At 42.5% G+C, this 24,750-nt stretch overlaps 1 protein-coding gene across 50 annotated transcripts in view; it reads right to left on the reverse strand.

Moving 5' to 3' along the window:
- Nucleotides 1-883: 883 nt before the first annotated feature.
- Nucleotides 884-24,750, reverse strand: part of DOCK9 (dedicator of cytokinesis 9) — a 295,684-nt gene continuing 271,817 nt past the window's right edge. For 40 of the 50 annotated variants that reach the window (XM_054245273.2, XM_054245030.2, XM_054244912.2 and 37 more), the window contains 9 exons: nucleotides 20,769-20,891; nucleotides 19,611-19,724; nucleotides 18,899-18,934; nucleotides 17,907-18,053; nucleotides 13,983-14,193; nucleotides 8,483-8,673; nucleotides 4,747-4,847; nucleotides 4,474-4,612; nucleotides 884-2,133 (listed from right to left, as the gene is read on the reverse strand). In XM_054245273.2, coding sequence (XP_054101248.1) covers nucleotides 2,011-2,133; nucleotides 4,474-4,612; nucleotides 4,747-4,847; nucleotides 8,483-8,673; nucleotides 13,983-14,193; nucleotides 17,907-18,053; nucleotides 18,899-18,934; nucleotides 19,611-19,724; nucleotides 20,769-20,891 — 1,185 coding nt within the window. In that variant the 3' untranslated portion in view covers nucleotides 884-2,010. The remainder of the gene's footprint in view (nucleotides 2,134-4,473; nucleotides 4,613-4,746; nucleotides 4,848-8,482; nucleotides 8,674-13,982; nucleotides 14,194-17,906; nucleotides 18,054-18,898; nucleotides 18,935-19,610; nucleotides 19,725-20,768; nucleotides 20,892-24,750) is intronic. The other 10 variants (XM_008994612.5, XM_008994287.5, XM_035293171.3 and 7 more) reach the window with 1 other exon arrangement.

Raw genomic sequence — 24,750 nt, forward strand, 5'->3', positions numbered from 1 at the left:
ATGTATACTGCAAAGTCCCAGTGGCATCATGAGTGTGTAAGCAGGCTGTGGATTCTGGTGGGTCACGGCGACCCTTCGCCACCTCTTCATCTCTTCTCCCTCTTGCCTTACCATTAGCAAATGTTTCAGATGCCACAAGGCCCTTGGCTGCTGGGTGCCCAAGAGGTGCAAAGCATCTTAAGTTTTCTTTCCTTAACTGGTCACATAAGAAGACAGCCTTGACAGCCCTTCAAGGCAAAAACCCAGCTATTTTTATTACTTTGTTCTGTATTTTATTTAGTTTCATCACTGGAACTACATGGGGATGAGTGACAGGGAGCTGATCTACCTTCTGGGACCAGCAGGCACACCAGAAGCAGAAACAGCACCTGTGATCCAAGCCATCATGTGACCTGGTTCAGGGATCTTGACCATGTGGGGCATAGGGGGTGCACCTGGCTGCCTATGCATTATCCCAGAGTTCTCATCTTGAAAGCCAGTAAGGGAGGGGAGAAAGATGGACTTCTTGCTATGACTGAAGGGGAAAAGCCAGAGGTCACAAGGTAGGTACCCATGTGCACTTGGGAGTAACTGGTATGATTTAGATCCTGAGCATGGTCTTCATGCAGGTCCTCGGAAGACGTGACCCCTGCTTGTGAAATCTGTATCACAGAAACTTCCACAAAAGCAGAAAAACTGGTATCATCATGCTTCCCCACACACCCAACTTCAGTCTCAACAATGACCAGCATTCTGTCAGGCCTGTGGTCTCTACTCATTGTTCCCCCTGCCCCCAAGTATTTTAGAGAAAATTTCAGACCCCATGTGATTTCACCCTTGAGGATTTTGGTATCCTGTTCCCTTAGGACTGCTCAAGAATAAACACCCAGCGGCCACTCCCAAATGGTCAGAATGTCATTTTAATACAGACGTGGTACAGATGTTTAATTACAGCAGGGCAGTGATTCCAGTTAAATAAAATTAAAAACCTTTATTTTCCCAAATATAAAATTACTAAATTAATGTCTTAAAAGAAAATATAACATGGTGACAGCTTTCAATTACACCACCATTCACCACAGGATTTATGATTTACCAATTACATACTCCACCATTTTGGCAAAAGGATGAAATTCTTAAAACAGTTTATAAACCTAGTAAAGACTGTGTACATCTCCATATTGCACATTTTTATGTACAAGAATAAAAGAGTCAAATGTATTGCATATACTGAAACAGCACAGATTGATCACAATGACACTTAATGCAGAAGCTGATGTATTAAAAACGTAGAAATGTAATACATGTATGTACAGAATGCTGGGACTGCATTAACAGTGATATGTACATAACAATATACTGTACTACTTTGTACTTTTCAGCATAGTTGTGTTTATTAATATAGGCCTTTGGTTCTAAATTGCTCGACTAGTTTTAAGCTCACATAATCCCTTAAGCTTTCATATTTTTTTAAATGCAAGGAAATGAGTATAAAAGCACTATCTCCTGGTTCACTGGTACAAAAATTACAACGGTCAGTTCCCTTAGGTCATCAAAAACTAGTCACAAAAATAGTTCTTGTATTCAACCTGAATGTGCCACAGGAAAAAAAAAAATATTTTCAAGATTTTCCAGCTTAGCCTCGAAGCAAAAGGCGCCCCCAGGCATCAATGTCAGTGCGGCCCTCCCTGCCATGTATAGATCCCAGAACCTTTTTTCTGTAGGCCATTTATTCTAACACTACTCTGCAAGGAAGAATAAAATCTAAGTCCAGCTCAAGAGTGTCTACCACACCTTTGTTAAGACACAATGAAAACTTTGAATATTGCCAGTGAGATTTAAAAAAATATGTGCACCCTCTTACAACTCCTATAGAAAATCTGCTAAGAAATCACATAGTTCTTTATTTCCTTTCTCTCCCCTTCCCCTTGGCTTCTCTCTGTGCTCGGTCTCCCCAGTGATTGGCTTTGGAAAGCATCCTGAGTTTGCAAATGACAAAGCAAGTTCCCACGCACGGGCCATGACGTGTCATCACACAACTGAAGACGAGCTGGTCATCCCGTGAACCATTGTGCTTGTTGGAGTCCCGCTGATGGCATTGAAGATGTGAAGGGAATTCGGTAACACGCTCGTCTTCTCCTCCAGGGGGCAGATCTTGAGGCCAGAAACACAATGTTACTGAGTGTAAGGGAACGTTACCATGTATGACACAATGTTGCCATTGCCACGTGTACTACAACGTTACCAAGTGTAACAAAATGTTACAGAGTGTAAGGCAAGGTTTCCACTGTACAATGTCACTGAGTGTAAGGACACAAACAGATATTTCTCAAAGCACTGCACCCACATCACACACACTAATCATCATCTGAGACTCACTCCAACACGTGAGTGATGTGCACCCAGAAAGCCTGGCTGGTGGTCTGCAGAGGGAGACTCAGCTTATCTAGCGAATGACTGTTTTCAGGTAAGGATTATAAGGAGAAAGTCAAGAACAGCACATTTTGTTTCCTTTACAAGCTAGTGAACCGACAGCCTTCTACACACCAGGTCATAAGGCAACTTGAGGTCTACTTACATGTGCTTGACTGGGACACAAACCTAAAGGCTTGAAATAGCCTTTAAAAATGAATTTGGAGCATTTGTGTTTCTCTCCTGCCTCCTTTTCTCAGGGTCTTACAGACCTCGTCTTGGGGGAGGTTGGCTACCCCTCTGACCCTGACCAAGTGTCCTTCCATGCCCAGTGGTGCCTGGAAGGATCTGAGCGTAGGTCTTTACCTCCAGCAGAGGCTCCCCTGGAAACACCAAAAGCAAGTCTACCCCCACCACGGCCCTTCAGGGGTTCAGAGGGGCCCAGTCTTCCTAGTTGTTGGCATAATGGGGAGTTCAGGGTGAAGTGGAGAGCAAGCACGTTACATTTCCCTGTACTTTGGGAGCTGAACGGTTTCAACCCTTGAGCTCTTCCTACTTTCATCCGTCTCTAGTGCTCAATGCCAGCACCCACTGATTGAACGCTCCGTTCATAGGAATCTGGAGGCTCCACAGAAAAGATCTCAAGTTTTCCCCCAAATTGGTTCCCATGAGTCCCTTCTGTTCTGCTTAATTATTCAGACATTCATTTCTCAAATTGTTTCAATTTTTTTCTACTTTTTTTTTTTTTTTTTTTTTTTGAGATGGAGTCTCGCTCGCTCTGTCGCCCAGGTTGGAGTGCAATGGCCTGATCTTGGTTCCTTGTAGCCTCCACCTCCCAGGTTCCAGCAATTCTCCTGCCTCAGCCTCCCGAGTAGCTGAGACTACTGGCATGCACCACTATGCCCAGCTAATTTTTGTACTTTTTAGTAGAGATAGGGTTTCACCATGTTGGCCAGGCTTGTCTTGAATTCCTGACCTCAGGTGATCCACCTGCCTCTTCCTCCCAAAGTGCTGGGATTACAGGCGTGAGCCATGACGCCTGGCTTCTACTTTTAAAAATGTCCAGAGGTGCTTTCCTCTGCCCATGTACTGCCATTATGCCAATGTCTGCAGCTGCTCAAACTGAAAAATGTAATAGCTTTTTCTGAGTCAGATTATCAGAAAAATAAAATTAAAAAATGACATTACCATCCCAGCTGAACGTGTTAGCATGGAGGAGAAAAAAAGCAAGTGAGTTAAAGCTCACACACTGGCATTCGTTTCCTGCAATGAAAATGTCCTAAGTGAACCGTCAGGGGAGAGGACAGCGGCCACAAATGACCCTGGCTTCCACTGTGCCAGAAGGAAGGACGGTCATGGAGGGACCAGACAGAGGAGTTCAGGTATCAAGGTGCTAATGTCAGTTATGAAGATGGGACAGTGCCTTGGACAAACCCCTCACAAAACAACAATGTGGATGCTGCTGTAGGCATTCCCTGGGCACTAGTCACCTCTGTGACGACTGAGCCCACACATGGAATTTGACTGAAGAAACCCAAAGGAAGGAGATAATGGCAAAGTAATCAGGGAAGATGCCCGTGATGACCAGGACCTTCCAGGAAGACTCTGCTGGGGGCCAAGGTTGGCTGTGCACAGTCAAAAATTGAATCGCCCATATTTTTAAATGGCAAAAACATTGAATGCAACAGACAATTCTTAAACCAGTTGGCAAGTCCTGCTTTTTTCAAAGGATTAGAGGAATAAAGTTGTAAGAACAGTGGATATTTTTGAGTGAGTTTTTCCTTTCTTTTCTTTTTGGCTACACAGGGGTGGGGAGAGAGAAAGCTTAGAGAACCTGTCCACCTCTTAGAGCCTCGCGGAGGCGGGCCTGCTCTCCCCACTTGCTGTAGATAACAGCCTATGGGCAATCTGCTAGCTGTTCCCATATGTCCTGGGGCCAGAGCATGGCAGGAGTGTGGTATGCTACATTCTCCTTCAGAGGTCACAGTTCTGGAAGGAGATCAGGCGGTCTAGGTCATTACAGGGTGCGCTTGAGACCCCTAACCAAGAACTCCAAGCTGTTGGCGCCAGTGTGGAACTTACCTGCTCATGCATGATTTCAGAAAGCTCTTTCGCCATTTCCCTGTAGTTGGCTTTCATTTCTTCCTGATACTCTAGCTGGTCTTCTTTAATCAGACGTTCATTTACTGCTAAGGCTTGACCGCAAGCTTCCACAAACTGCCTGGAATGGTACAGGTGGGGAAAACAAAGGCACACAGAGGACAAGGCATGAGTCCAACCAGCAGCATCTCTTTCCGAATGGACACGGAAATGACCAACACTTGAAGAGAAAAAGATGTTTTCAGTGAGCTTTACCTGAAGACTTCCTTCAGTAACTTCACTTTATTGTCGGGATATCGCTTTGTGTTTGTGTCATCTAAGAAAGCTCGTGCATATGCCAGTGGGCCAGCGTTGACCTGGAGAAAGCAAAGAGTTCCAATTGCATTAGGGAGAAAATTACCACAATCATTGGTTCAGCTTCTGTTTGCAGGGACTAAAAAGCCGGTTTGCATGAGCTAGTCACAATCCCTGCCTTCCAGGAACTTAAGCCTGAAAGGAAACCATCAAGCTCACTCTGTTACACATCGCTTGATTCCATGACCTCAGTCATCCTCAGGGCACTTGTGATGATGGCTTATTTTATGTAAGAAGAAATCAATGCTTGGGAAACTTAGGGGCCTGTTCAAATTTGAACAGCCAATAAGCAAAACACTAGAGATCACAGCCCAGGTCTTCCAACTCCAGGTCAAGAATTTCTACTTCCAAGGTGTTTAGCCACTGGGATTTGCGCTGTGCTACACTGAAGTAAAAGGCCAATTTGATGAATTCAGTGAGAAATGGAAAAATATAGTAAATATTCCGGTTTTTAAAAACCAACTGTTCATTTCATTGAGTTGCGTAGACAGCCACGGGGATGACGTGCACATTTGAGGTAAGCTGGAGAGCCAGATGTCAGGAGCAGACAGCAGGGTGACTGAACCAGAACTCTGCATCCCCCTTTCAAGTAGCTAAGAAGAGTCTGCTGATTTTGGATATGTAAGAAAAGATAAGAATGTGGTGAGAAAGAAGGTTGGACACACTGGGATGGGAAGAAGAAATGTTCCAGGCATCTGAGGCAGCCTGAGAAAGAACGTGACTATGTGATCATTGGATGGTATTTCCCGGAAGTTCTGGTGAGCTTAGAAGGAATTAGGGAGAGCGGTCCACGTGTGGTTCTGATCCACGGTGTGCAGCACTTGTCTAGCAATGGCAGGAAAACTGAGCCACAGGAACTCACACCAGATGTGGGGAGACAAGAGGGTTCTAGGCACAGTGGTCAGGGGAGGGCCTCTGAGTCAGCAATTAACAGCCCAAGGTGTGTGAGGGCAGAACTCAGCACCAGGCTGGTGTGTGTGGGGAACCGTATCAATCACCTGAAGATGACCCAAATGACTGATGGTCTAAGATGATACAAGACGGTCCATATTTGAAGAAGACAGAAAGAGGAAGGCTGTTGAGACTCCATAAGGCCTAATAACAAGATCTTGGCGTGCAATGCCAAGAAGCTCCACAGAGGGCTCTGCCCAGTAAAGCTGCAGTGCCAGTGAGCTGCTTGATGAAACGATGACAGAAATAAGCAAATAAAATGATAAAGTTAATTTCCTCTGGCTGGAACTTTGTTACCTTGGTAGGTACGAGTATAAACTTTATCTCCTCATTTCAACATGGAATTTCTTGCTGTTAAAGATAACTGGGAATTTTATAAAACGCTAAGGTTGCCATCAAATTAGCAGGGCATACTGTGCCTTTTAGAAAGTTCAATGGGCCAGGCCAGGCGAAGTGGCTCACGCCTGTAATCCCAGCACTATGGGAGGCCAAGGTGGGTGGATCACCTGATGTCGGGAGTTCAAGACCAGCCTGACCAACATGGAGAAACCCCATCTCTACTAAAAATACAAAATTAGTCAGGCATGGTGACGCATGCCTCTAATCCCAGCTACTAGGGTGGTTGAGGCAGGAGAATCGCTTGAGCCTGGGAGGCAGAGGTTGCGGTGAGCCGAGATGTGCCATTGCCTGGGCAATAAGAGTGAAACTCCATCTCAAAAAAAAACAGAAAGAAAGAAAGTGCAATGGTCCAGCCCTACCCTGGACTGGTGCCACTCCTTTCCAGTGGCCTTTCCATAGGGGCTGGATGTTCCCAGATCATGATGATTGAGTGCTTTTGTTTTTAGCTACAGAAAATTGTGGCCTCTGGCCCTGTTATGTAATCACTGATGTTGCTGGAATACCTATGTTCACTTGCTACTTATTTTGGTACATACGTCCTTGAGACTATAAGGAGAGAGATTAAAAACAGCTGTAAATACTTTTATGGTGAATGACACTTACAAACATGTTAGGCAAACCACTCATGGTTATTTAGTGTGGATCTGATGGGAAGTTGACAAAATAGAATTTCAGAAAATGACCAAAACCTATGTATTATAATCTACATGTAATTTTCATAAGCATACCCTTCTTGTAAGATGAAACAATCGGTTACACATATACATATATACACACATATATACACACACATATATACACACACATCTACACACATATACATATATACACACATATGCATACATACACACATATACATATATACACATATACATATATAACATATACACATATCTACATATATACACATATACATACACACATATATACATATACGCACATATACACACATATATACACACATCTACACATATATACACATATGCATACATACACATACATACACACATATACATATATACACATATACATATATAACATATATACATACACACATATACATATATACACATATACACATATCTACATATATACACATATACATACACACACATATATACACATATACATATATACACACATATACCTACACACATATACATATATACACATATACACATATACACACAGATACACATAGATACGCACATACATATTCATATATACACACACATACATATATACACATATACATACACACACATATATACACACATATACATATACACACATATGTATACACATATACATATATATACACATATACATATATACGCACATATACATATATACACATATACATATATATATATATATAAATATGCGCTTGAACTATTTATATACACTTAAAAATGCCAAGAAAGCAAGAGTCATACTTGTTACTGGAGGGAAGTGATTTAACTTTTAGCAATCAACTAGGAAATCATATAAGTAAGGTAACTTTTTAAAAACCTCTTACTAAAGTATAACATACAACGGGAAAGTGCATATATCACAAGTGTGAAGCTTGATGAATTTTCACAAACTGAACATATATATTAGTATCTAGATCAAAGATGACCTTTTCAATAAAGGGTGTATATCACTTGGAAGGACATGTGGAAAAACGATATCTTGACCCTCACGCTATAACATATACAAAAATCAATTTCAGATGGACTGCAGACCTAAATGTGGATGCTGAACAAAGGAGGAAAACATAGGAAAGCATCTTGGAAATCATGGAGTAGACACAGATTTCTTAAAGAGAACATGCTACCAGTAAAGAAAAAATTGATTGGGCTATATTAAAATAATGAATTTGTTAATCAAAAGATATCATTAAGAAAGTAAAACTTAAGGTACTTTTTTGGATACAATTTTCGTGGCAAACAGAAAACACAGTTTTCTAGGAAAACCTACCGCTCTCTACTCTTCCTTGTATTTAGAAGAGTCTTGATGTTCTAATTGGGCACCCAGAATTCCCCAAATACTGACAGATCAGGGCTGTGTATGGAGATCTGGCTCTTGTCCCCCACAGGCAGCCTAGTCAGTCCTCAGGGCTGGGGGTCCTGAGGCTTCCTCCCCCTGTGATACCAGGAGAAATGTCACAGCTGATGGGGTAAGGGAACAGGGATCACTTGGTAAGCCGAGGCTCTCAAGTAGGCCTTGTTGGTGGAAATGACTCTCAAGTCACCCAGGGGCAAGGGCTTCCCCTGCTGCCTTTGGCCTGCTGTGTCTGGCTCACCTGAACACTCACGCTGCCCTGGAGTTTGAGCTGCAGTTTGATCATGTCCACCTCGGCCGAGGAGCACAGCTGCCGGAGCTCCGCCACCTTCTTACTCATCTCGTCAATGGCCACCTCGATGGGGTTCAGGTCAGTGTGGTGCTGGTACATGACCGGGATGCGCTTCTTCACGTAAGGGAAGCAGTGTATGGCTACAGAGGATGAGAGAGTTACCCCACAGTTCGCACGCACTTTAGTGTTATTGAGGTGATTATTAGAAGTGATTGTTGTAGATGCCATTATTGCTTACATTTTAAAAATAAGGAGCCCAAAGCTTGCCGAAGGCACATACTAGTACTTGGTGGAGCTAGAATACTATCTTCCTTTACAATCGTGTAGCTCATAAAGTCAAGAGAGTTGGGTCCTTGTTATCCCTTTAATGTGACACGTGTGTCTTTAAATAAATCATGTTATCATTCCCCACTCAATTTTCTCATACAAGATGCCCTACCTTCCTTGGAAGCTCTGAGGTCTGAACGAGTTAGTGGATATAAGATGACTTTGACAACATAAAAAGACTGAACAATTCTGAGATACTATGTAACAGATTAAGTCCAGAAAATAGTTCCATAACAAATCCTAGAGAAAATCCATTTTTTCCATAGAATAACTTTGAATCACATGCTAAATTTGAATACATCTGAGAAATCAGTAGAAAATAACAAATAAGAATATATTCCTGGGTGGACACGGTGCTCACACCTGTGATCCCAGCATTTCGGGGGGCCAAGGCCAGTAGATCACTTGAGCCCAGGACTTTGAGACCAGCCTGGGCCACATGGCAAAACCCTGTCTAATTTTGTAGAAAACACAAAACTAAGCTGGGCGTGGTAGTGTGCGCCTGTAGTCCCAGCTACTGTGAAGGTTGACATGGGAGGAACACTTGAGCCTGGGAGGTCAAGACTGCAGTGAGCTGTGATTGCGCCACTGCACTCCAGCCTGGGCTACAGAGTGAGAGCCTCTCTAAAAAAAGAAAACAAACCCACCCCTTCCCCCAAGCCCAAACCAAAGAAACACAAAGAATGTATTCCTAAGCAAAACATTTCATGAACCAGAAATTCAGAAACCTTTGGAGCTGTAGTACTATACCTGGGGACCTACTTACAGCAATAAATAAGAAATAAAAACAAAAATATTTACTTTTTCATATATATATATATATTTTTTTTTTTTTTTTTTTGAGACAGAGTCTCATTCTATTGTCCAGGCTGGAGTGCAGCGATGTGGTATCAGCCCACTGCAACCTCTGCCACCAGGTTCAAGCAATTCTCCTGCCTCAGCCTCCCAAGTAGCTGGGATTACAGGTGCCTGCCACTGTACCTGGCTATTTTTTGTATTTTTAGTAGAGACAGGGTTTCACCATCTTGGCCAGGCTGGTCTTGAACTTCTGACCTTGTGATCCACCTGCCTTGGCCTCCCAAAGTGCTGGGATTACAGGTGTGAGCCGCCGCACCCAGCCTCTTATATATATTTCAACCAAAAAAAATCTGATTGTTTTCCTTTATCGTAATAAGATACCTAAACATCAACACAAAGGTGTTAATTAAAAAATGAACAGAAAAACAGCAGGTTCTGATTTGGTCTGTTTCACATTTCTTACTGCTCTATATAGTATAGAGATATCTGTAATATTCCCACTTGCCATATATTTACTAATAGACATGTAGATATGTTCTTAAAAGCTTATTATTTTTTGTAAACAAGCAAAAGTCAGATGGGCGTGTTCCTGGTCTCTATCTAGCAAGTGGTTAGGGAAGAGTTTAACTGGGAAGGACTCATCACAGGATGGGAAACAGGGCCAGCCCCTGTGAAACACAGAGTTCTGATGGGCCACCCAACATCTGGACAAAGGCAGAAAAAATGTCCACCCTGAGACAACCTCATTTGTCACATACTTAAAGGCCTGTTGCCTTTCCACGTTTTATCTGGGAATGGTGAAGGGTTCCTGACTTGGTTTCACAGGTTTTAAATGGTAGCACTGGGGATCCATAAAGCTCCCTGGTAGGATGGTGAGGATGATGAGGACTTAGCCTCGGCCTTGATGCTCCCTAGCCAGGGAGGCGGCACTGCCAGAGGCCTGCTTGCATTTGGACAGAGGGCTGTGCTTCAGGGAGGAGTGGGACTGCCTTCCTGTTTCTGAGGAAGGAGCTCAACCCTGGTTCCCAGTCTCCTTTTGCTTTGCCTGGAACAGAGATGACATTCCATCGTGGGCATATTTGCTCATGTGGGTACTGTTTATCGTCTGTCTAGAATGCCAGCTGCATGGGCACACAGATGTCTGTTTCATTAGTGTGCCAAGTGGGAGCATGATCAGTGTGCCATACATTTTGTTGAATGAATGAATGCATTACTGCCCAAATGACTGCATGAGAGTCCAAATTGGCTCTGGAAAGTGGACAATTAGGCGACCGACTGAGCCAGCCCTTTAGGGGGGACGGGGAAGGTCCAGTGATGAGTATGGTGACTGCTACTCTGTGTGTCTTGAACAGAAGGTGGGGAGCAGGAGGCTAACCCAGGTGGGAATCTGGGCAAGATTTGGAAGACTCTGGAACAGTGACCAGGAAAAAAGTTCCTTGGCAGAAGGTCCATGAAAGAAATGGGGGAGGCTTCTCCCCACCCCGGTTCTTTGGGACAAGCTCAGAAATTTCCACTGAAGGAGGATGAAGGGTGATCATGAGGTTTTCAAGTGATTGCACAGTTACAGTCAGGCAACTGGGAACTATCCAGGAAGGTGAGCCTTTTCCTAGGGCGGGGCGGGGGGGCAGGGAAGTCTAGGGCTCCCTTTGATCTTTGGAATGCCAAAGGTCAGGTACAAAGCAATGCAATGAAAGAGGAACCTGAGGGGTTAATAACTTGAGGGAAAACCCTCAGTCCAGCCTTCAGAACACTCTAGTGTGTGTATCTTTAACTACAGGCTGATACAGAGTTTACATGTTTTCAGTGGCATTTTTATAACCTTTTCTCTAAATCTTCACACAGCCCAGTAACTACCATTTTGACATTTTGAGATCTCTCAGGGCAAAACTGGCACCTTTTCTTTGGATGTTCTGTTCAACTAGAATTCCCTTTAGCTCATCACCCCCAAGCAGCTCAACAGCGGATGAAATCTAGCAAAAAAAAAGCAGCACATTCTTTCCCCTGCTGCTTACTATTTACAAAGTTAAGACAATATAACGAGATGGGTGTCCTAACCCGCATTTTACAGATGAGGAAACTAAGGCACAGACAAGAAGAGTGACCTGCCCAAGGTCACACAGTGAGGCTGTGACACAGGCCTACAGGAACCCCAGGACAGCCTCGCTGCATCCGCCTTCTCAGCTCACAGCTGCAGATGGCAATCCCCAAGTCAACAACACAGGTGTCTGCCCCACCTCTCTCTGCAGCACACTCTCTGTCCCCTTGTTCCTGCAGATATGGAAAGCTGCTCATGTGCTTTATCTAATCTAGTCTCTAACAAAATGGTGAACTGTAACCCTGGAGAAATGTGCCCTGGGAAAACAGCCTATCGTAATGAATGTTTATGAATCAGTATGCTGCCTTAACAATAACCATAATAAAAAATCCTGACTGTGACTCAGCAGTGAACTAGTTTTATTGAAGGCAGCAGTTCTCAAATCTGAGTGTGCACCAGGATCGCTGGGAGGGCCTGTTGAACACAAGTAGCTGGACCTCGCCCCTAGAGTTTCTGATCCAGTGGTTTCAGAGGTGGGGCCCTGGAACTTTCATCTCTAACAAGTTCCCTGGGGATGCTGATGCTGCTGGTTCTGGACCAACCTTTGGTAACCACTGATCTAAAGGAACAGAAGGAAAGTCATCACAGCTGAACCATAAACACTGTCAGCTAGTGATTCCCATAAAATGATTCCATCTTGAAGTGCAGTTATCTCGATTAATGAGAATTTGCTACTGATGTATGCATTAAAAAAATTAATTATTTGGGGTGAGGTGATGTTTGTGAGAACAATATTATTTGTGCTTTATAAATGCTATCTCCTTATTTTAAAAGCAGGAGTAGGGACACTTTAAGAACACAGTTTTTTTTCTTTTTTTGAGATGGAGTCTCCCTCTGCCACCCAGGCTAGAGTGCAGTGGCATGATCTCAGCTCACTACCACCTTCACCTTCCAGGTTCAAGCAATTCTCCTGCCTCAGCCTCCCGAGTAGCTGGGATTACAGGCACATGCCACCACGCCTGGCTAATTGTTTTATATTTTTAGTAGAGGCAGGGTTTCACCATGTTGGCCAAGCTGGTCTTGAACTCCTGACCTCAAGTGATCCTCCCACCTCAGCCTCCCAAAGTGCTGGGATTACAGGTGTGAGCCACCGCAGCTGGCCTTTCAAAAAATCTTTTATCTAATTTCCTTCATAGGGAGTGTGAAAAGCTCCCTGCAATATGCTGTCCTGGGCTAATTTATAATAACCTGTATTTTTTTTTGGTTACAGCCTTATTTAGATATAAACCCCATGTCATCCAATCTGTCCCTTTAAAGGGTACACTTCACTGATGAGAGCTGATAAGCACCTGGGTGCAGCATCTTCACAGCGCTCCTTCTGCTTATTATGACAATGCAAATTATCATCCAGACAGAAACTCCACAACCCCAGCTTCCAGGAAGCAGGCCCTTTCCTGGTCTGATTTAACTAGGGCCACTCTTTTGAAGACGTGGTAGAAACGGACACACCCAGCATTCCGAACAGCCCTCTCACTGATGTTTCTTGGTGAGGAAAGCATTTTATGTTAGATTACCCCAGTGATGGCACTGATTCTAACTAGGCATGGCTGGGTCAAGCTCTCCCACGGAAGGTAAAAATCACCCCAAGATGACTAAATACTTGCCAGGGACTGGGAACTGATGCAAAACACATTTCCCAGATGGGTTATCACTGGCTAAACAGTGCCAAAGGGATCAGTGAAAACCGCCTAAGCTGAACTCAAGGACAGCCACTGAATACAGTGAGCTTTCCGGTAGAGGAGGCATTCAAGTGGCAGCTGGCCAGCTCCCATGGGCAATGAGGTGGGTTGATCCAGGCTCACATCCCATTTACCCACAGCCTGAAACTGCTGAGCAGGTCCAAGCTAGAACCTGAGACAGGTGTGTGAGATGGGTCTCTACTTGTGAGGAGATCCAGGACTGGGTTTGGCTGCTGGACCTGGAGTCCACAGTCACCTTACATCGTGTGCAAAAGCATCTGGGCACTTAAGTCCAGCCATTTTCATCAGATTCTCAGAAGAGTAAGTGACCTTATATCGGATATGAACTTTTGGTCTTGTGGAAGAAGGAAGTGTAAACAGATAAACAGAAACGTCCCAAGGATTCAAAGTAAGCACTAGGTAAATGTGAAGCTGAAACGGGGATGGCTAACTGAGCTTGAAAGGTCCTTCCAGTCCTGAGGCTTTCGAAGCCCTCTGGACAGCTCTTGGGCGGGGCGTCTGGGTTGCAGACGTGGCTCCAGGGCCATACCTGTGAGGATGGTGCGCCGTTTGCACTGCTCTTCCACCCCGCCCTGCCTCTTCCCGGTCTGCGTAAACGGCATTTCAAACATGAAGCGGCGGATGTTGTGGGATCTCTCAAACTCTGTTTTCCTTTCTTGTAACTCTTTTTCATCAAAGAATGGGATGACGTGAGTCACCTGGATATACGCATACTTGGAATCCAGATCCTTAGGGTTGACCTTTAATTGAAACAGCACAATGGTAGATTGGTGCTCCATGAAGGAATCTCTCAGTCCTTACCTAAGTGATATTTCCCAGCTTTTTATTAGTAAATATACCGGAAAAAAGAGTACAACAAACAGCCACATATCCACCACCTGGATCAACAACTGTTAGCAGTTTGCTATATGTTTCAAACATACACACGCAGACATACAGACTTCTTTTTTCAGTGGAACCATTTCAAAGTAAGTGGTACACGTCATGATACTACAGTCAACTTCTAAAAATGAAGACATTCGCTTCTGTAACCACAATACATTATCATGCCTACCCAAATGAACACTCATTCCCTAATACCCTCCAAAACCCAGTCTACAGTAACATTTTCTCAAATGTCTCCAGAATGTTATAGGTACTTGTGTTTGAATCAGAATCTAATCAACAATCACACTTTACATTTAGTTGTTACGTCCCTAGTCTTGTTTAATTTAGAAGAATTCCCTACCATTCATTTTTTCCATGACATTGAATTTTTTAAAGAAACCATGCTGGGTTTTTTATTGAATGACCTCCAGTCTGGGATTTCTCTGTTTCTTAAACTGCATTTTTAATATATTTGGCTTAGAGAGGCAAATGTTTATTTTAGGAATAATGTCTGCAAGTTAGGCCCCCAAATTATCATTAATCTATAGGCAGCTGAGATTCGATGGAAACAGCTGCAGATTAGTTAACTTAATACAGGTACAGACTAATCTAGACGAATCTAATGATAAATTTATTTCCCATTTAACACACGAATGCTTTAAAAACCAGGTTGCTAGAATTTGTGGCACTCTCATTTCTGTGACATGATAGAAAATTAAACAGGCATTTTCTATGCAGAAACAAAAGCTGATTTATTAGGAAGATGAATCAATTTTGCACATTTTAATTGGATTTAACCTTCTAGAGCAAGAAAAAGGGACAGAAATGACTCTGCAGAGAATATGGAGACCACACTGTTATAAGGCAGGCAAGTGAATGAGAACTGTTCTCAAAACAGAGATGACTGTGAAGAAAAATGAAAAACAGCAGAAAAGTGCCTTAAACTTTAGAAGTTAAGAAAATACATGAAGTCCTAGAAAGTTACTATTTGGGCCAGACTCGGTGGCTCACTCCTGTAATCCCAGCACTTTGCGAGGCCGAGGAAGGCAGATCACCTGAGGGTGGGAGTTTGAGACCAGCCTGGACAACATGGTGAAACCCTTTCTCTATCAAAAATACAAACTTTAGCCACATGTGGTGTTGCGCTCCTGTAATCCCAGCTACTTGGGAGGCTGGGCATGAGAATCTCTTGAACCTGAGAGGTAGAGATTGCAGTGAGCCGAGATTGCGCCCCTGCACTCCACAGGGATGACAGAGCGAGACTCTGTCTCAAAAAAAAGAGAGTAATTATTTGTATTTTAGAAAAAGCCCTTTGGCTATTCATTCTGATTGTATCCAGCCTATGAAAACTTCACTCTCTTTAGCAGAAAGAATGGAAAGGGAGTGGGAGTGAAATGTCTTGCCCATGTTTCAGTGGTGCTTCCTCACGCTTCGCTTTCTGGGTTGGACGTGTGTTCAGTACAGGAACGGAGAACTGGTGCTCGATGGGGAGATGGTGCAGTAACTCAGCTGCTGCCTCATATTTAAAGCGTTAGGAGAATGACTGAGAACCTGGAGAAAAGGCTGTCACGTTAAAGTAACACTTGATCCAGACAAAGGTTTCAGTTTCAGAGAAAGAGGCAAATTGGACCAGAGTAATCTGGTCTATGAAGTAAGAGGCTCACAGTAAGATTGTGCTGAGGCTTTTGGTGAAAAACGGACCCACATGTATTCATCTTTTTCCTTTGTGCAACTCTTTAAAATGACAAGAATTAACATGCACGGACCAAGGGAAGGGACAGAAGAAAGCAGTGGAGGAGAGATGTTAACGAATTTTTGGAGGACAGGCACATGGAGGCATCCTGCCAGAGAAACCTAATCTGTGTTCCCATGAGGCAGGTAACAGAAGTGAGTCAGTGCAGCCCCCAGCAGCCAGCGGAGGCTAACCCTCCAAGCCCATAGGATGCGAGAGACTGAGCGAGACGGAGGGCACAAAATGGGGCAAGTGGCCTGAAGTCTCCATCTGGAGTCGGGAATTCCAGGTTCCCTTCTTTGTTCCACCGCACAAGAGAGCAGAGGTCATTCTCTGAAAACACTGAAACTGGTCAGGACAAATGCTGAGCAAGTCCACTAGGCTCAGTGCAATGCGGGGCCAAGGTACAGAGTGGGCAAGGGCAGATACTCCTGCATCTGGAATCCAGCAATCAGATGTTTATCCCTCCCCTGCTCCCTCCCCAGCTGGGAGGGAGAACTGAGGATTCTTCTCTGGAGAAAATGATGGGTCCCAAAGAAACAGATTCCAGATACTGAGGACTCCAAAGGAGGGCTCAGGAAAGACAAGTGAGACAGGAGGTTGGTAGGACTGGTTTTGCAAGGTATAGGCCACAAAGACCCCACTGATAAAACAAGGTGTGGCAAAGAAGCTGGCTAAAACCTATCAAAACCAAGATGGCAATGAAAGCGACCTCTGGTTTTCCTCACTGCTCATTATACACTAATTATAATGCATTACCATAATAAAATACACTCCCACAGCACCACAATGCCTAGCCAACACCTGGAAGTTACTTAATACGATCCGAAGGGAGGAGAGCCCTCAGTTCAGGGAATTCTCTGCCCCTTTCCTGGAAATCTCATGAATAATCCACTTCATGTTTAGCATCTAATCAAGAAATAATCCGAAGTTTACTCAGTCAAGCAGTGCATGGCTCTGCTCTGCCTGTGGAGGAGCCATTCTCTTATTCCTTTACTTTCGTATTAAACTTGCTTTTACTTTACTCTGTCAGCTTGCTCTTGAATTCCTTCTGTGCAAAGCCAAGAACCCACATGGACTTCCAGGCCGAACCCCAATTCTGGGGTTCACCCTGTGACTAAGGGAACTAAGGATCTGTCCAAAATGGTGCCCTTAGGAAGAGGCAGCGCTCATCACCGGTGAGAGCGGAGGAAGAGGAGGTGCATTTGTAACACAAAGAACAGGAACACTATCTTTGCCTGCATTTCAGGAAGCAGAGGGAGACTTGGCCACCTGGAGATGTCCTGAGGAGGGCGGGACACACAAAGGTACAAGACAAATGTGCAAGTTTTAAAAGGGCCTTCACGAGAGCAAAATGCCAGAAGACAGCCTCTCCAAGCAGAAAGTGATCGCCATTCCCACAGTCACCCTGCCGGTGAGTTCATTCCTTGGTCTGTGCATGAGCCCATTTGCCCATCCGCTTGTCTGTTTACCTGTTCGTACATCCAGCCATCAGTGACAGAGTGTCAAGTCATGTGCTAGTGCAGGAGAGAGGTGCAGTGAGTAGCAGAGCCTTGGGCCCTAGTCTGTCCAAACAGAGTTTCCAAATAGCTGGACTAAAAACGGCATATCCCATCAGATGTTAATTATTTTGTAAAATTAGATGTTTTAAGAATTAGGCGATGACGATTTTCTTAACGTCAAGCATGTAACGGAAAGCACTAAAGGTACTAAGAAGAAAATACACCTGCCACTCCTGGCCAACCATCCTTAATTATGTTTCTTGAGTTTTTTTCTATGTACACTTATAAATATATAATATGTACTCAATCACAACATTACATTGCTATGATACTTATGCAAACATGGTCATACCTTGCCAGAATCCTGTATCATTTTGACATTTTCAGAACCAAATTTATCGGAGTACAGTTTAAGGAGTCTCTGAGAAATTTCGGACAGAGGTGTGAGTTTGGGCTCCTTGTAAATATACTCCTTTCCGTCTTCATCTTCAAAGAATCCCTGTGACATAAAGCACAATTAGCGCTATCCCTGAATGTAAGCCCAAGGCTTACCATCTAGGAAGGGTTTTTTGTTACAAGGGTAAAAAAAAAAAAAAAAAGGAATGAGTCTAAAAATCATACGTAAACAGGTTTTCTGAATGAGAAAGAAAATAATAACATGAAGTCTAGGTGCAAAGATAAAGGAAAAACACAAGATTGCAAACTTATTCAAGAATGCAGTCATTAAGTGTTGAGCGAAATGAGAAATTTTGGATACAAGACTGTGCTGACCTAGGGAAGTGTAGTGATGGGAGTCAAGCCTGTTTCACTTTCCCAAGAAGCAGAGCTCACTAGAGAATGATCAGCAGCCCGCGAAGGCAGGCTTGGAAGTGCACACGCCTCCCTTCTCCTGACAGCACCCATGCACACAGGATTTTCCAGCATGAACTGAAGCATTCGGGGGTCTGGAGTAGGTTTGGTAAAAGTTATGTACAGCTTGTATAAATTGTATTTTGCTTTACCGATGAGAAAAACATATTAAAGACCTGTAGCTCAGTATCACAAAGTATTTTCATATTACCGGTTGCCATCTGGTTTAGCACCATCTATGTTTGACTACAAGGCTTAGAATTGCATGGGAAGTGAAAAAGGTTGAAAACTAAAAAGTTCAACTGGGGTTAATGTTTAAAACACATTTTAAAAAAGTTTCTCATCTAAATTAAGCAAGAGAAAATGGTGGACAAAACAGTAAAAAAAAAAAAAAATGCAGGCTAGCATGAAACAAAAAACATCCACATCAAACTAGGAGTTTAGATGCAGTCATTTTGCTATATTACTTGCTTTTTAGGCATTTACTGTAATTACCTCCACATCTGTTTCACTGTCTGTAAACTGGTATTGCTATAAAGTTATAAAAGACAATAACAGAATAAATTGAAGGTTATATAAAGCTCATAGAAAACCACACACCCTAAATAAATGTATTATAATTTACACCACTTAATAATGTTAGAGGCTCAAAGGTTAAAATTTAAGTTAAATTTAGACAAACCCTTTCATACAGGGTTTCTGAAATACTATAATAGTAAATATGCTTGTGGAGATATTATATTACAAAAGGTAAAGATGCACAGGCACAAAGGACACCTGAAAGTCTTGATTCTGGTTTAAAACATGCAATACAGATGTATGAGAAGACAGGTGATTTATTTCTGTAAATGGAATAAAATGTTAACTTTTTTGGAGTTTGTAATGACTAGACAGATATACATACAGACTTGAAAAGGAAACTTGCAAACCACACTGAAGTACCAAAGATGTCGCTAAGAATGTCTTATGGAGGAAGAACTTACCGCTGCCTTAAGAAAGTAACAAAGAAAAGACAGGAAGAAAGAAAAAAAGCAGAAAGTTTACTACTCAGGAAGATAGAATCATATGAAATATGACAAATTCATCAAATTAGCATTTACAGAAAGCAGAAAATTTATAAGATATAACTTTATTATATATATATATTTTTTAATATATATATTTCTTAAGGACTCAGGACAGTCTGCAGAATGGACAGGAGACTCACCTGCCCGAAGAAGGCTACCCGGAAGTAGGTCCCCAGAAGCCTGCGGCCCGAGTGCATGACCTCAGTCACTTTGCTGTAGGCCCGGTGCAGCGTGTCATACAGATGGGCCAGCCTCTGGAAAGCAGAACAAAGCCCATTTCTTCCCATGTGCAAATAGGAGAATTGATTTTAAAATAACAAATGTGATAATGGAGGCAAAAAGTTCTTGAACTTGAATAAAAATGCGCGTGCGCGCGCGCGCACACACACACACACACACACACACACACACACACATTTCGGCAGCACAACTTGTAGTGATTATTAATGAATGGTAACGTTTCCTACCCAAAGGCCAGCCCACATGTGAGGAGTCATCACATTTCCACATTATAGCAAGCAAATCCTGTTTTCTTTTTTTTTTTAGACGGAGTTTCACTCATGTTACCCAGGCTGGATTGCAATGGTGTGATCTCGGCTCACCGCAACCTCTGCCTCCTGGGTTCAGGCAATTCTCCTGCCTCAGCCTCCTGAGTAGCTGGGATTACAGGCACGCCCACCATGCTCAGCTAATTTTTTGTATTTTTAGTAGAGACGGGGTTTCACCATGTTGACCAGGTTGGTCTCGATCTCTCGACCTCGTGATCCACCCGCCTTGGCCTCCCAAAGTGCTGGGATTACAGGCTTGAGCCACCGTGCCCGGCCGCAAATCCTGTTTTCAAGTTAAGGGGCGATGTCAGAGATGGCTCTCCAATGTGATTCTTGGCCTTTGCTTTGCCTGCTCCATTTGATATGCCTATGGATGACCTCCCAAGCCCAGGAGGGCGGAAGGGACACCATTTTTCCATGCAGGTGTAATAAGAAAAAGTTATGAGAAAAGAGACACCTGGTGATCACAGAACTTTGTTTGTGGCAGCCTTTCAAAAGTGGGGTCCAGGTGGTTACCCTGCAGTTTGAGATGTGGGGGGTCTCCACAGAGGTGGGGCCCAGGTCTGGGTGATACCTCATGACCCTTTGGAGGTAGTGACTGGCCACCACCTTCAGCATATTGTGGAGGGTCAGAAACCCCCGCTCATCACTGGCCCGTGCCCTGCTTCCTCTCTTGCATATATGCAGGTGTGGGTATATGTCACAGTGTCAGACTCTCAAATACGAAAAAACACAAAGCCACTCCCATACCTCGAAATCCCTCCGCTTCTCATAAATGGGGATGATGAGTTTGTAGATGTCTGCGATGAGCTCATAGCGCTCAGCTTTCCAGAGTCCATCTGCACACTGCTCAAGGAGCTCCATCAGCACGTCCTGATCAAAGAGGTGGGCCATCAGCCAGAGAGGAGCATTGCAGGGAATGTGATATGGCACCCCTCGCAGAATGCATAAGTGCTAAGACCGCGGGGAGGAACTTTTCACAACAGACCACATGTGTCAACCCTCACTTTCACACTGGTAACAACATTCTTTTTTAGGGAGCCATTGTTTCAATCATCATGGTCACAGCAAAAACAAAAGAGGATCGCCCTACAACTGTGCAATAGATACGTACATGGAAACAGTGCTCATACCATCACAGGGCTCTCCATTTTTGTTCCTAGTTCTCTTAATAAATATCATCTAGCAATTTCTTTTTCTCTTCTGAGGAACAACGACAATGCTAAGACATGAATATTACTAAGCATGACTTTAACCCACATTAGAGGGATTTAGCAATGGAGTGTGGTGGGTACTATACCTGCTTCACCTTGGAAATTTCTACCAACTGAAGTTTGGGTAGTTACTCTGTCTCCTCTAAAGCCCTTGAACTTTACATGACCCATGGCTCAAGAACTGTGGCCTGGGCTTACACTAATCAGCACAAATCTATTTCCTGGCCACAGTCACTGCTTCATCATAGGTGGACATGTGACCTAAGCGGGCCAATGAGGGTGAATTTTAGGACCCTGGTCTGAAATTCTAGAAAATGCTCTCACCAGACTGCAGCTTGGATGAGCTAACATTCATCTCATGGCCACGGAAGTACCACGTCTGCCTAAGTACCAGAGTGAAGGGCCTCCCTTCTGCTGCCCAGCAAAGTGATCATGTCATGAATCACTCTGTTAAAGGTTTGGATTGATTGATGTTAATCTCTCCATGAAATTTCCTAGTGGGATCCAATACTTGACCTCCATTGTTTAAGCCCATGTTAGTGGGTTTCATTAATGATGCTGAATAAATTTTAATTTGTTATATATAGCATTGGTAAAGTGTCTATTCAAATCTTTTCCTCATTTTTCTACTGGGTTGCTTATTTTATTATTGGATTTTGAGAGGTCTTTATATACTCTAGATAAAAGTCCTTTACTAGACATGTGATTTGCAAGTATTTCTCCCAATCTGTAGTTTGTCTCTAGGTTCAAAATTTTTTAAAAAATTTATTTTAGCATTTATTTTGCTGGGTCTTGCTCTGTTGACTAAGCTGGGGTGCAGTGGCATGATCTTGGCTCACTGCAACTTCTGCCTCTCGAGTAGCTGGGCATGCACCACCACACCTGACTAATTTTTTGTATTTTTAGTAGAGATGGGGTAAGTAGAGACAGGGTTTTGCCGCGTTGGCAAGGCTGGTCTTAAACTCCTGCCCTCATGTGATTAGCCTTGGCCTCCCAAAGTGCTGGGATTACAGGCATGTGCCATAGTGCTCAGCCTAGCTTTAGGTTTTCTTAACAGTATCTTTTAAAGAGCGGAAGTTTTTAATTTTACAAAGTTTAATTTATCAAGTTTTTATTTTCTGGATTGTGCTTTATATGTTATATCTAACAAGTATTTATCTAACCCACGTTCACAAAGATTTTCTCCTATGTTTTCTTCTAAAAGTCTTATAATTTTACATTTCACATTTTAGACTATGACACATTTTGGGTTTTTAATGAAGTGTAAAGATTCTTTTTTTGCATATGTATATCCAATTGTTTCAACACCATTTGATGAAAGACTATGCTTTCTCTATTGGATTGCCTTTGAACCTCTGTCAAAAATTAACTGATGACGTGTGTGGGTCCATCTCTGGACTCTCTGTTTTGTTGCATTGATATATGTGTCTACCTTGTGCCAAACTATAGAATATTTTTTATTCTATTGTAAATAGCACTGTTTTTAAATTTTGCTGATTATTTTAAAGGAAACTGCTTTGTTTGAATAAGATTAACTATCATCTAGCTTATTTGTTTCTAAGAATTATATTAAATAATCATGAACTATATAGTAAAAACATAGTGTAAGAATGAGGAAGGCTGATTTTTGTATGCTAATCTATCCTGTGATCCTGCTAAACTGACTTACAAACAGTTTTAGTAGCTTCTTTTCCGAATTCTTTGGGATTTTCTCTTTACAACTATGTCTTATGTGAACACGGAAAGATTTATTTCTTTTTCTTGCCATACTACATTGGCTACAACCTCCAGCATGATACTGAATAGTCAGTCAAGCAGGTATTATGATCTTGTTTCCAATTGTAGGGGCAAAGCATTCAGTGTTTTACCATTAAATATGATGTCAGCTATAGGTTTTTTGTAGACAGTCTTTTTATTTTCAGATTAAGGAAGTTCCTTTCTATTCCTAATTTTTTTTTTTTAAATTACGAATAGATGTTAAATTTTGTCAAACACTCCTAATGCGTCTACTGAGATAATCATATGGCTTTTCCTATTTATTCTGTTAATATGATGAATTAATTTGACTGGCTTTTCAAATGTAGAGCCAACTATGCACTCCCAGAATAAACCCTATGTGGTCATGATGCATTTTTCTTTTTTATGTATTGCTAGACTCAACTTACTAATATTTTACTAAGGGTCTTACAGTTGCTTTTGAAACATGTTTATATCTTTCATAATACTGTAAATGAAGGGCAAGTCCTGTGTTTTTCATTATCAGCCCTAATGTTTCTCTACAGGCCTAATGCCTACAAAGTTTACAGATTCAAAGTAAAAAACATTTTTAAAGTAGTTGTGAATCAATTGGCCAGAAAACGCTATCTAAGCAGGACCATTTACCTTCCATTGTCGTATTTATAGCACACAAGTCATAAAAGTGTCGTTTGTGTGACTGAACTCTGTACCGTCCTTACTAAAACGTACATCAGTTTTCTCCTGCTTTTATTGCAGGTCTCATAAATGCACACACTAAAGCCAGATATATGTAGTAACCACCATAGCAGCAAAAGACACAGAAGAAATCAGAAAAGGTTTTAATATCAACTCTTTTCCTTTTTATCTATATTATAAAGATGTATGCCTTTTTTTTTTTTTTTTTTTGAGACAGAGTCTCATTCTGTTGCCCAGACTAGAATGCAGTGGTGCAATCTTGGCTCACTGCAACCTCCACCTCCTGGGCTGCCTCAGCCTTCCAAGTAGCTTGTATTACAGGCATGTGCCACCATGCCCAGCTAATTTTTATATTTTTAGTAGAGGCTAGGTTTCATCATATTGGCCAGGCTGGTCTCAAACTCCTAACTTCAAGTGATCCAACCACCTTGGCCGCCCAAAGTGCTGGGATTACAGGCGTGAGCCACTGCACCTGGGCAGATGAATGCCTTTCTTAGTTTTGTCTCAAATCTTTTCCAATAGACAATCTATCCATGCTAAGCATAACAAATTTTTGATTCATTTCATGTTTCTCTGATTATAAAAAGCTAGAAAAAGCATAAAAATTATCAATATAATAATATAAGCATAAAAATTATCAATTATCAATATATATTTTTTTAATATATTTGTAAAACCAGGGAATGTATTTTAGGTCTAACCTAAACTGGTGTTTGTGAAGATCACATAAAACTTTACCCATCACAATGGTCTGAAAACTGTAAATTCTGTATGTTAATTCACAGGCTAATTAAATAAGCCTGTTTTATTACAATCATCACTTTCTTTCTTTTTTGAGGTCTTACTCTGTTGCCGAGGCTGGAATCCAGTGGTGCAATGACCATGGTTCACTGCAGCCTTGACCTCCCAGGCTCAAGTGATCCTCCAGCCTCAGCCTCCTGAGTAGCTGGGACTACAGATACATGCCACCATGCCCAGATAAGTTTGTTTTAAACTTTTTTATACAGACGGTGTCTCCCTATGTTGCCCAGGCTGGTTTCAAACTCCTGAGCTCAAGCAATCCTCCAGTCTCTGCCTCCCGAAAT

This window comes from Callithrix jacchus, chromosome 1 (genome assembly GCF_049354715.1).
Source record: "Callithrix jacchus isolate 240 chromosome 1, calJac240_pri, whole genome shotgun sequence".
In the NCBI taxonomy this organism is placed as follows: domain Eukaryota; kingdom Metazoa; phylum Chordata; class Mammalia; order Primates; family Cebidae; genus Callithrix; species Callithrix jacchus.